This window comes from Brachyhypopomus gauderio, chromosome 19 (genome assembly GCF_052324685.1).
Source record: "Brachyhypopomus gauderio isolate BG-103 chromosome 19, BGAUD_0.2, whole genome shotgun sequence".
NCBI classification, from domain to species: domain Eukaryota; kingdom Metazoa; phylum Chordata; class Actinopteri; order Gymnotiformes; family Hypopomidae; genus Brachyhypopomus; species Brachyhypopomus gauderio.
Window position 1 is genome coordinate 984,928 of NC_135229.1, and position 12,500 is coordinate 997,427.

The 12,500-nt window shown below is 46.5% G+C and overlaps 2 protein-coding genes across 4 annotated transcripts in view; both read right to left on the reverse strand.

The window, feature by feature from the left end:
• Positions 1-632, reverse strand: part of chrng (cholinergic receptor, nicotinic, gamma) — a 9,044-nt gene extending 8,412 nt beyond the window's left edge. For both annotated transcript variants that reach the window (XM_076981992.1, XM_076981991.1), the window contains exon 1: positions 82-632. In XM_076981992.1, the coding sequence (XP_076838107.1) occupies positions 82-136 (55 nt within the window). In that variant the 5' untranslated portion in view covers positions 137-632. The remainder of the gene's footprint in view (positions 1-81) is intronic.
• A 715-nt stretch (positions 633-1,347) lies between these two features.
• prss56 (serine protease 56) overlaps positions 1,348-12,500 on the reverse strand; it is a 15,505-nt gene continuing 4,352 nt past the window's right edge. The window contains exons 3-16 of one of the 2 annotated variants that reach the window (XR_013122411.1): positions 12,476-12,500; positions 12,186-12,375; positions 10,979-11,087; positions 10,653-10,809; positions 10,407-10,549; positions 10,025-10,184; positions 9,586-9,774; positions 8,947-9,111; positions 8,458-8,636; positions 6,829-7,351; positions 6,675-6,737; positions 6,151-6,257; positions 5,394-5,561; positions 4,803-4,919 (exon numbers count right to left, since the gene is read on the reverse strand). The exon at positions 12,476-12,500 is cut by the window's right edge and continues 260 nt beyond it. Coding sequence is in view for 1 of the 2 variants with exons in the window: in XM_076981913.1 (XP_076838028.1) it covers positions 4,746-4,919; positions 6,151-6,257; positions 6,675-6,737; positions 6,829-7,351; positions 8,458-8,636; positions 8,947-9,111; positions 9,586-9,774; positions 10,025-10,184; positions 10,407-10,549; positions 10,653-10,809; positions 10,979-11,087; positions 12,186-12,375; positions 12,476-12,500 (2,184 nt within the window). In the remaining variant the exon portion in view is untranslated. Of the gene's footprint in view, positions 4,920-5,393; positions 5,562-6,150; positions 6,258-6,674; positions 6,738-6,828; positions 7,352-8,457; positions 8,637-8,946; positions 9,112-9,585; positions 9,775-10,024; positions 10,185-10,406; positions 10,550-10,652; positions 10,810-10,978; positions 11,088-12,185; positions 12,376-12,475 lie in introns of both variants that reach the window. The other variant, XM_076981913.1, reaches the window with a different exon arrangement.

Sequence of the window (12,500 nt, forward strand, 5' to 3'; positions counted from 1 at the left end):
GACAGATGAAGGAGTGAGAGGACAGATGAAGGAGTGAGTGGAGAGATGAAGGAGTGAGAGGACAGATGAAAATGTTCTTACCTGAAGGAAAAACCCAGAGCAGGATCCACAGAGCTGGTAGAGGAAGATCAGCCATGACGTTACCTCAGTGGTCACACTCACACACTCACACACACACACACACACACACACACACACTCCGATCTCCCCTCACCCTTGTGTGTGTGTGCTGGAGTCAGTGAGTGTTGTGTGTTAGAACAGTGACAACACTAGACTGAGATGGTATTGTAGTGGAGGGCTAGTGTGTGTGTGTGTGTGTGTGTGAGGGATATAGTGTTTGTGGGATTTTGTCTCGTTTTGCGTTTTGTCCTATGTCCATGGTGTTATTTTCAGAACGCCTAACAGTTGACAGTATCCACATTGTCAGCTGTCTCACCTCTCTCTCTCTTTCTCTCTCTCTCTCTTACACACACACACACACACACACACACACACACACACACACACACACACACACACACACATAGAGAAAGGCCACGTCAGGTCAGGGTAAAGCTACGGTCAGCAACAGTCACTCTAGCAAACGGGAAGCTCCTGTGTTTTTAGAAACTTGTTCCCACTCTCCTTCTCACTATTCCCTCCCTCTCTCTCTCTCCCCCTCTCTCATTCCCTCTCTCTCTCTCTCTCCCTCTCTCATTCCCTCCCTCTCTCTCTCTCCCCCTCTCTCATTCCCTCCCTCTCTCTCTCTCCCCCTCTCTCATTCCCTCCCTCCCTGTTATTCCAGCAGTTCTGGCCTCAGATGGAGTGATGAAAGTGGAGGTGTGGAAGGACGAGTGAAGGCAGCTGTCCTCCACCCCCTCTCCTCCTCTCCCTCTCCTCCACCCCCCTCTCCCTTTCCTCCTCTCCCTCTCCTCCTCACTTACTAACATCCTTAATAACTTTGTCTTCTTAACCACTATATGGTTTAACTACTATATGGTTTAACTACTATATGGCGTAACTACTATATGGTTTAACTACTATATGGTTTAACTACTATATGGCTTAACTACTATATGGTTTAACTACTATATGGTTTAACTACTATATGGTTTAACTACTATATGGCTTAACTACTATATGGTTTAACTACTATATGGCGTAACAAATGTATGGTTTAACAACTGTATGGTTTAACTACTATATGGTTTAACCACTATATGGTTTAACTACTATATGATTTAACTACTATATGGTTTAACTACTATATGGCGTAACTACTATATGGTTTAACTACTATATGGTTTAACTAATATATGGTTTAACCACTATATGGTTTAACTACTATATGGCTTAACTACTATATGGTTTAACTACTATATGGCGTAACAAATGTATGGTTTAACAACTGTATGGTTTAACTACTATATGGTTTAACTACTATATGGCTTAACTACTATATGGCTTAACCACTATATGGTTTAACTACTATATGGTTTAACTACTATATGGCTTAACTACTATATGGCTTAACCACTATATGGTTTAACTACTATATGGCTTAACTACTATATGGCTTAACCACTATATGGTTTAACTACTATATGGTTTAACTACTATATGGCTTTTCCTGTACACACGTTTCCTGCTCTAACACACTTGTCTCATGAAGGACTTGAGTCAGATTCAGAGTCAGGTACACCGAAGACGACGTAGGTTGTAGGGGCAGTGTAGGACACACCCACCTCTCACTGGGCAGTGTAAGACACACCCACCTCTCACTGGGCAGTGTAGGACACACCCACTTCTCACTGGGCAGTGCAGGACACACCCACCTCTCACTGGGCAGTGTAGGACACACCCACCTCTCACTGGGCAGTGTAGGACACACCCACCTCTCACTGGGCAGTGTAGGACACACCCACCTCTCACTGGGCAGTGCAGGACACACTCACTTCTCACTGGGCAGTGCAAAACACACCCACCTCTCACTGGGCAGTGTAGGACACACCCACCTCTCACTGGGCAGTGTAGGACACACCCACCTCTCACTGGGCAGTGCAGGACACACCCACCTCTCACTGGGCAGTGTAGGACACACCCACCTCTCACTGGGCAGTGTAGGACACACCCACCTCTCACTGGGCAGTGCAGGACACACCCACCTCTCACTGGGCAGTGCAGGACACACCCACCTCTCACTGGGAGTGGTGAACACTTGCCTGTAAGAGCAGGTGTAGGTGTAGTACACCAATGTGTTCACTCTAAACACTAATGAATTCCTCTCACTGACTGTGTCATGAAGTGAGTTCAGTCTTGTAGGTCTTGGAAAACTAATAGAGAACAAGTGAATGAAAAGTGAGAAAACGTCCTGTGAACCATGTGACCACCAGGCAGGCTCCGCCCCCAGCCACCTCACCGCCCGCCCCTCAGGAGACCCAGGGCGCTCTTTAAATACCACATTCCTACACTGATGGCACATCTCTACATTCTCAGAATTCCCCAGAAGCGTCTGTTGAGCTAACAGCTGCCTCCACAACACTACACACCTTCCAGCATTTTGTACCAAAGCAATAAGACACAAAAAAGTTCATCACAACTGCTCTGTATTCTATATGCTGCTCATCACAGGCAGGGCTTAACAAGCACAGATGAATGCCGTCACCAAGGAAACAGTTCCTTATAAATGTATTAATACGGTGACATCATAGTAAAGGCAATTATTACATCATAGTAAAGGTAATTATTACATCATTTAAATATAATTATAATGTTGCCATAGTAAATTGTACAATGACGTGTCAGCAAATGTGAATCTAAATGTGTAAATGTGTTATTGTTACATGACCTTACAGTAAATGTAATCAGTTTTTTTTTTTTGGGTAAATGTGACCAGCACTGAGTCAGATATTTTGTATTTGCATAGCTATTCTTTTTATTCTTTTTTAAAATAAAAATACAAAGTTGTCTTCTCTATACAAATAAATATGAATGAAGGAAAAGCAACACAGGTCATGATATACGGGGGGGGGGGACACCTGTCTGGACGTGAACAGCTGACACGACCCACACAAGCAGGCTGGGAGGTCACATGACTCCACGACCCACACAAGCAGGCTGGGAGGTCACATGACTCCACGACCCACACAAGCAGGCTGAGAGGTCACATGACTCCAGGGCCCACACAAGCAGGCTGGGAGGTCACATGACTCCAGGGCCCACACAAGCAGGCTGGGAGGTCACATGACTCCACGACCCACACAAGCAGGCTGGGAGGTCACATGACTCCAGGGCCCACACAAGCAGGCTGGGAGGTCACATGACTCCAGGGCCCACACAAGCAGGCTGGGAGGTCACATGACTCCACGATCCACACAAGCAGGCTGGGAGGTCACATGACTCCACGACCCACACAAGCAGGCTGGGAGGTCACATGACTCCACGATCCACACAAGCAAGCTGGGAGGTCACATGACTCCAGGGCCCACACAAGCAGGCTGGGAGGTCACATGACTCCACGACCCACACAAGCAGGCTGGGAGGTCACATGACTCCACGATCCACACAAGCAGGCTGGGAGGTCACATGACTCCAGGGCCCACACAAGCAGGCTGGGAGGTCACATGACTCCACGACCCACACAAGCAGGCTGGGAGGTCACATGACTCCACGACCCACACAAGCAGGCTGGGAGGTCACATGACTCCACGACCCACACAAGCAGGCTGGGAGGTCACATGACTCCACGTCCCACACAAGCAGGCTGGGAGGTCACATGACTCCAGGGCCTCTGTTCCATCCGCTCGCTCTCAGCATATCCAGGAAATGGCCGTTTCCATAGTTACTCATTGGCAGGACCTCAAATCTAAAACTTTATAACTTCTCAAATGAGTTATGAGTCAGGTTCATTCAAACATTTACCACAAATCTGAAACTGAGTTCAATTATTACAAATGACACAATGAACAAATCCTTGTTCCCAGCGTTTGTAGATCTGATGTGGTGTGGAGACGTCAGGAGTGTTTGTAGATCTGATGTGGTGTGGAGACGTCAGGGCTGTCAGGAGCGTTTGTAGATCTGATGTGGTGTGGAGACGTCAGGAGTGTTTGTAGATCTGATGTGGTGTGGAGACGTCAGGAGCGTTTGTAGATCTGATGTGGTGTGGAGACGTCAGGAGTGTTTGTAGATCTGATGTGGTGTGGAGATGTCAGGAGTGTTTGTAGATCTGATGTGGTGTGGAGACGTCAGGGCTGTCAGGAGTGTTTGTAGATCTGATGTGGTGTGGAGACGTCAGGGCTGTCAGGAGTGTTTGTAGATCTGATGTGGTGTGGAGACGTCAGGAGTGTTTGTAGATCTGATGTGGTGTGGAGACGTCAGGAGTGTTTGTAGATCTGATGTGGTGTGGAGACGTCAGGGCTGTCAGGAGTGTTTGTAGATCTGATGTGGTGTGGAGACGTCAGGGCTGTCAGGAGTGTTTGTAGATCTGATGTGGTGTGGAGACGTCAGGAGTGTTTGTAGATCTGATGTGGTGTGGAGACGTCAGGGCTGTCAGGAGTGTTTGTAGATCTGATGTGGTGTGGAGACGTCAGGAGTGTTTGTAGATCTGATGTGGTGTGGAGACGTCAGGAATGTTTGTAGATCTGATGTGGTGTGGAGACGTCAGGGCTGTCAGGAATCTTCTGCTGTACACGGTGGCTACAGCTCACCACGTTCCTCAGTGACATGAAACTGCGTCCAGACTCCTCGTGGCTGTGAGTGTGTGTGTTTTATGTCTGAAGCGCACGGAGAGCGAGAGCCAGGACACGTGGCATGCTCCGGTAAAACCACTCACTGGCCAAGCCCACGTGGCAGTTGAAGGTCAAGGGTCGTCCTCCCACAATGACTTTGACTCGTGCCTCGTACAGGCCATGCTCATTTTTTGTGGTAAGGTCAACGAGCACCTGTACACACACACACACACACACACACACACACACACACACACACACACACACACACACACACACACAAATCACAGCTAGAGTCAGCACAACAACAGCACACACAAACAACCATTTGATTACCGCAACACATCACTAGACACACTTGAAACACACCTACATGGTTATCATATCACACCACTACACCCACCTCACTACACGCTAACATAACTCACCCCTACACGCACAACACACCCTTATGCGCACAACACACCCCTACACGCACAACACATCACACATTTCAGTGTGTTTTCTAAACATCACAGTGTGTTTTTAAACCATTGCAATGTGTTGGGTTTAAAATCAAGAGAATTGTATATTATTGTATAATATAATTGTATAATATATGCATTAATATATAATGTATAATGCTCTGGAAATAAACACAAAGAAAACAAAGGAAATTGTATTAATCCAGAAACCAATATCTGTTACCTCCACTGTTATCAAAAATGAGGTAATCAAACAGGTGGAGTCCTATAAATATCTTGGTGTGATGATCTTTTGGAGTTACTCTGCAGATACTCCTGTTGTTCTATACTGCTGTTATTTTGAGTGTTCTGCAGTATTGCAATGCTGTGTGGTATAATTGCTTGTCCATATCTGTAAAGTCAGGATTGAAATATTTGATTAAGATAAGATAAAAATTGTGGGTCAGCCTCTAGAAAGACTATATGAGACCACTTATCATACCAACACAATGCGGCTGGCTAAAAACATAATTTTTGGTACTAATCATGTTTTGAAGAGTGAATATGTACTTCTCCTATCGGGGCGGCGTTATAGTGTTCCAAGGTTCAATAAGGTTAGACTGAAGAATTCTTTTGTACATCAGTCAATCCTTAATTTAAACAAAGAACTTAATCTATAACTCTAAAAGGTGTTAAAATATGAGTAAATGGTGTACGTACTGTACAATGTTTGTCCTATGTGTTGTGATGCTAATGTGTTAATGGAGCTACTGTTTGTACAAATTTCAGATCTGATCTGACAATAAAGTATTATCATCATCATCATCATCATCAATTGTACAAATCTGGGACCATGCACATTATTTATCGTTTCAATCCAAAATACGGATTCTGAATCAGAACATTAAGTTATGCAATAATAATAATGTAAAAAAATGAAGGATTTCTGAATTCTGGGAATTTAGCCCAAACTTGTCAGCCAATCACACGCGTTCACTCACTTCCTGGAAGGTCATGCTGCGGTTGCCTGGGGCGATGTCCAAGATCCAGCTGTACATCTCCTTGGTAACAACAACCTGCTGGGCTGACACTGCAAGCCCAGGGCACACTGCGGAACACACACACACACACACACACACACACAATCTCTTAGTGCATACACACACCATCTTAGTGTATATATAAGCCCTCTTAGTACATACATACATACACACACACACACACACACACACACACACACACACACACACACACACACACACACACACACACACACACAGTGCATACACACTGTCTTAGTGCACATTATGATGGGAGTTGTAGTTTTCCTTAATAACTTTTACAAAGTGCAACTACAGCACCCTTACACCCGTTTACAGTTCAATATCTGCGAACACCCAGCTGTGGCATGTGTAGGTGAGCTACTCCTCCGTGTCCCCATGCTTTGTGATGTTCTGGTCCAGAGTTTGTGAAGGCAGCTGTTGTGGCCACTAGAGGGCTGTAGAAAGTGAGTGGTGAGCGGCACCTTCTCCGCGAGCTGGTGGGTTCCTCCAGGACAGCTGTCTACAACGTCGTCGTCTCGGAAGCTCTGAGAAAACAAGCAAACAAAAGAGTTTTACTGTATTACTGTACTGCACTACTGAAGTAATGGAAATCACTATAGTGAGTGATTAAATCACCTTTCTTCCTCCTGCTAGAGGACAGCCAACCAGACGTGGGATGCTGAGTAGGGGTGGATCTTGTCACTGTCAATCTCGAGTCCAGTTTCAAATCAGAAGTTGTCCATGAGTGGATTCCTTCCAGCAGAGAGCCCCCCTGGGTCCTAAACTCCTGAATTTGTCCAGAAATCTCCATTGTTCTGGGTTCCAGAGTCTCAGAAGACAGGCTGCGTCCAGGATCAGCCGTGGGCAGCACACTGGTAGTGTCTTGTCCTTTGTCTTCTGTGTGTCCTGCGTCTCCCTTTGTAAGTGCCTGTAGCAGCAGAGCGTTCCAGTTACAGAGCGACAGGGCTTCGTCCCCGGTGCCCACGTCCACCACGGGCTCTTCCGTTCTGCCAGGAAAACTTCCAGAAAATTCCATCTGCAAGACTGGTCTGGTCACCTCCAGGAGGTCAGGAGCGTGGCCACAGGCCATCCTGGAGCGGAGAAGATACACGCTGGTTTGCAGGGCGCTCTGGAGCTGATGAAGAGTAGACTCCTCATCCTGGAAACACCACAACTGGGTCAGTTCACAACCACTGTCAGGCTTAATGTCGCTCCCCCAGCCCGCCACCAGAGGTCGCTATCACCAGAATACTGAGGGATTCTGTAACGCGGTGGCTCACTGAAACATTAAGCACCGCGTGATGTCACTGAAATAAAGTGTATCCGCAACAAAATAAACACCCGTCCCAAACTAAAACATAAACTGTTAGGAAGAAAAGAGTAGGGGGGAAACTTGAGGAAGGCCAGAGAGGCGCAGGAGGGAAGTACTCGGAGAATAGCAGGAGACAAAACAACAAACATGAAAGAAATGGTGATGAAACCCCAATGACCACAAGCAGGGAGCAGCAAGAGAAAGGGCTGCGTAACCTGAGGCATCAGACCAAAACGAATCAGCAGTGATCTGTCACAAATCCCTTAAGTAGGGATGACGTCAGGTGTGACAGACCACTGCTGGAACTGGCTCGTGGACTCTTCCTGGTTGTGACGTCCAAGACAGCCCTGACAGGCCTCTCATCAGCTGTATCCCATCTACACTGATTATGCCTGTATTAATTCCTGCCCACTCCATGATGTATTGACACCTTTTTACGAGCATTTTCCCAGTGAAACGTCCTGATTGTCTTTCTGGTTTTGTATTTGATTCATTTTTGCCTTTTCTGCCTCGGTCTTGCCCTCTGGTACCTCTGCCTAGGGCAGCTTTCTCTGTTGCTGAACCCTGATCTCTGCCTCTCATTACTGCCTATCATATATCATATCTCTTTATATGATAAAGAATATTATCTTTCCCAGCCCTATTCGTACCTCAGCTTGTGTGTACGCAACACACTCTCTATGTACTCTGTATCAATGAATAAACATGGGCTGTATATGTCATCAGGGTTGGATAATACTGAATAATGAAATACTGAACTTAATTGGCAAGCAGCATTTAAGTGAGTCACAATGGTCTGGAATGTGACCCAGACGTCTACTGATGACATCACAGCAGACAACAATGCAGTTCTAGAACTTCTAGAAATTCTAGAATTGTCTAGATTATGATCCAGACAATAAGCATGAAATGATGTGTCATATTGAAGCGTTAAAACCGTGAGGTGAGTTTACCGGCTGGAAGAGACGCTCCTCGTTAGAGCTCTGCGTCGGCTCCCCAGGAGTGCCATGTTGGTCCAGACCGTCAGCAATGCTGTTGAGGTAGTTCTCCCAGTCATCCACTAGAGGGCCCACCTGCTCAAATACAGATGGCGGGATCCAGGCAGAGACCGCAGGTGTAGAGGAGGAGTGACCTGTTCTTTTAAAACAATCACTGTGATAATAACCATCTAAAACAAAAACTGCTACAGAAGCCATCTAAAGAAATAACTGATATAATAATAACACTCTAAGCAGAAAAATTAATAAAACATTAACCTACATGCAAACCTCTCAGAGAAAATTACATTTCACAGATTTCAATACTATTCAATTTTCTATTAAGTTCAAATTTTGTATTAACACTAATTTTGTATGAAATACCAATTTTAAAAGTGGGTGCCATGTCTCCCTCATGGCTTGTTGATTGAAATCAGAAGAGACACATGAAGAGACACGTTATACCTGCTTCCGGGGTGTGTCTGCGTGTGCGTGTGCTGACTCCAGAACTGTAGACGTGTTCCACCATCTGAGGAAGACTCTGAGTGAAGGTGAGGTCCAGCTGATCTCTGAGGTAACCATCTGCCCTCTGCAACAGCTCCAACAGAGTCTGGAGGATGGAACGTAGCTCTAGAGAGAGAACAGAGAGACAGAGAGTGTGTGAGTGAGTGTGTGAGAGAGAGGGAGAGTGTGTGTGAGTATGTATGAGAGATAGTGTGTGTGTGTGAGTGTGTATGAGAGAGTGTGTGAGTGTGTATGAGAGAGAGAGTATGTGAGTGTGTGTGAGAGTGTATGAGAGAGAGAGAGAGTGTGAGTGTGTATGAGAGAGAGAGTATGTGAGTGTGTGTGAGAGTGTATGAGAGAGAGAGAGAGTGTGAGTGTGTATGAGTGTGAGTGTGTGTGAGTGTGTATGAGAGAGAGAGAGTGTGTGAGTGTGTATGAGAGAGAGGGAGGGTTGGCTGAGATTGGCTTATCGCTAGACTGATGTCTTTAATTGTTCAACTGCTACACCGATCTGTGTTGTTACCTACGGTAAGAGAGTGTGTGTGAGTGTGTGTGTCTGAGATGTGTGTTGTTACCTACGGTAGGAGGAAACAGACTTACGGCACTTTTTAAGGCGATCCTGACACTTGCTCTGGGCCAGGCGCTGACAGGCGGCGGAGTCAAAGGTTGGAGAGCAGCTGAGAATGTAGAAACGGCAGAGTGAGGTGACCTCTGACCCCCACTGATCCTCCAACACAGCAGACGTCTTCAGGAGCTCTGCACATGTCGGCTCCCTGCTCCCAGAGGATTCTGGGATTGGACATGGACATTGTGCATGCTAGCATCTGTGATGATATAACATGACAGGAGGGCAGTGGGGAGGATTTCCAGTGTGTGTGTGTGTGTGTGTGTGTGTGTGTGTGTGTGTGTGTGTGTGTGTGTGTGTGTGTGTGTGTGTGTGAGTGTGTGTGTGTGTGTGTGTGTGTGTGTGTGTGTGTGTGTGTGAGATATTTTCTCTAGTTTGTCATGAAACATGTGGTTGTGTGTATGTGTAACTCACTGTGGATTTCGGCGAGTATCCAGTCCCTGAAGGCCGTGACGCGGGTGTACACGCCCGGTTTGTTCTTCACCCCACAGCCGTCGCCCCACGATGTGATCCCGTACAGATGGAAGTGTCCTGACACACGGTCCTGAAAGATCAGCGGCCCGCCAGAGTCACCCTGCACAGGACAACAGGGAGAGAACAGAGACCAAAACCTGTGTTCATACACACACCACGTACACTACAAATAACTGATATTTCACTGATTCATACAAAGCAATAATGCGCCTCTCACAAGTCTTATCAGGAGAAGGAATAGTGTATGACACTGGTGTGTGTGTGTGTGTGTGTGTGTGTGTGTGTGTGTGTGTGTGTGTGTGTGTGTGTGTGTGTTTTATACCTGACAGGAGTCAGTGCCTCCAGACAGGTAGCCGGCACAGAACATGGTGGCGGTGAGAAGCTCCTTACCCAGAGCACTTCTACACGTATCCTGGGAGAGGAGAGGAACCTGTGCCTCCATCACCACGGCAGATGTTGGACCATCTACACACACACACACACACACACACACACACACACAAATAACCAGCACGACTCATGAAGAAACCAGGGCATAAGGGGTTAACCAAACAGGTCATCCTCTCACCTTGGTACAGGGAGCCCCACCCCGCCACCAGGCAGGCCACGCCCACCTCCGGCTCGAGGTCATGGGTCAAGCAGATGGGTGTGACCCGCTCTGATAAGACTGCAGGAGAGCTCAGCTCCACCAGGGCGATGTCGTTATTCAACGTCTTCGGGTCGAACTGCAGAAGGGCACACGAGACATTTTCAAATCAGACGTTTAAAAGTAACAGCATGTTTAGGTCTTTAAGTTACTTTTTGCCTTGAAGTGACACAGATGTATGTGTTCATGTGTGCTGATACGTGTGTGTGTGTGTGTTCTCGTGGAGTAATATATGTGTAAGCATTTACCTTGGGGTGTGTAATGATGCGATTGACTGTCATGACCTGCTCATCAGGGTCAATCTTAGTGATGTCGAAGTCCCCAACCACAGCCGTCCAGTAACTCTCACTATGACTTCTGAACAAAGCCAAAGACAGGCATAGAGAATCCGAGAGAATTAGCAGGAAGCAAACTCTAGTGTACTGTACTGTAGTGTAACTCCTCTAGAGGACTGTAACTCTAGTGTAGTGTAACTCCTCTAGAAGACTGTTACTCTAGTGTGGTGTAACTCCTCTAGAGGACTGTAACTCTATTCTAGTGTAACTCCTCTAGAGGACTGTAACTCTAGTGTAGTGTAATCTCTAGAGGACTGTTACTCTAGTGTGGTGTAACCTCTAGAGGACTGTTACTCTAGTGTGGTGTAATCTCTAGAGGACTGTAACTCTAGTGTAGTGTAATCTCTAGAGGACTGTTACTCTAGTGTAGTGTAATCTCTAGAGGACTGTAACTCTAGTGTAGTGTAATCTCTAGAGGACTGTTACTCTAGTGTAGTGTAACTCCTCTAGAGGACTGTTACTCTAGTGTGGTGTAACTCCTCTAGAGGACTGTAACTCTAGTGTAGTGTAACTCCTCTAGAGGACTGTTACTCTAGTGTGGTGTAACTCCTCTAGAGGACTGTTACTCTAGTGTGGTGTAACTCCTCTAGAGGACTGTAACTCTATTCTGGTGTAACTCCTCTAGAGGACTGTTACTCTAGTGTGGTGTAACCTCTAGAGGACTGTTACCCTAGTGTGGTGTAATCTCTAGAGGACTGTAACTCTAGTGTAGTGTAATCTCTAGAGGACTGTTACTCTAGTGTAGTGTAATCTCTAGAGGACTGTAACTCTAGTGTAGTGTAATCTCTAGAGGACTGTTACTCTAGTGTAGTGTAACTCCTCTAGAGGACTGTTACTCTAGTGTGGTGTAACTCCTCTAGAGGACTGTAACTCTAGTGTAGTGTAACTCCTCTAGAGGACTGTTACTCTAGTGTGGTGTAACTCCTCTAGAGGACTGTTACTCTAGTGTGGTGTAACTCCTCTAGAGGACTGTAACTCTATTCTAGTGTAACTCCTCTAGAGGACTGTAACTCTAGTGTGGTGTAATCTCTAGAGGACTGTAACTCTAGTGTAGTGTACTCTCTAGAGGACTGTAACTCTAGTGTAGTGTAACCTCTAGAGGACTGTAACTCTAGTTTACCCAGTGAAGCAGTGCGCAGCAGTTAGCACCCAGGAGGTCTCCACCAGCACCGCCCCACACATCACAGTCCCGCCCAGCCGCAGGCTCACCAGCCATGGCCAGCTGCCAGGGGGCGCCAGAGAGCCACCCATGATCCTCCAGTGAGGTTGGGTCAGACTGCTCACCACAGACTGTCGCTGACCACACACAGCTACAACATACACGGGATACAACATACACATATATATGCATATGTAGATATGTTGAGGCTGTACTGTAGTGTGTGTGTGTGTGTGTGTGTGTGTGTGTACCCTGTGTTCCTCTCTCCATCTGTGT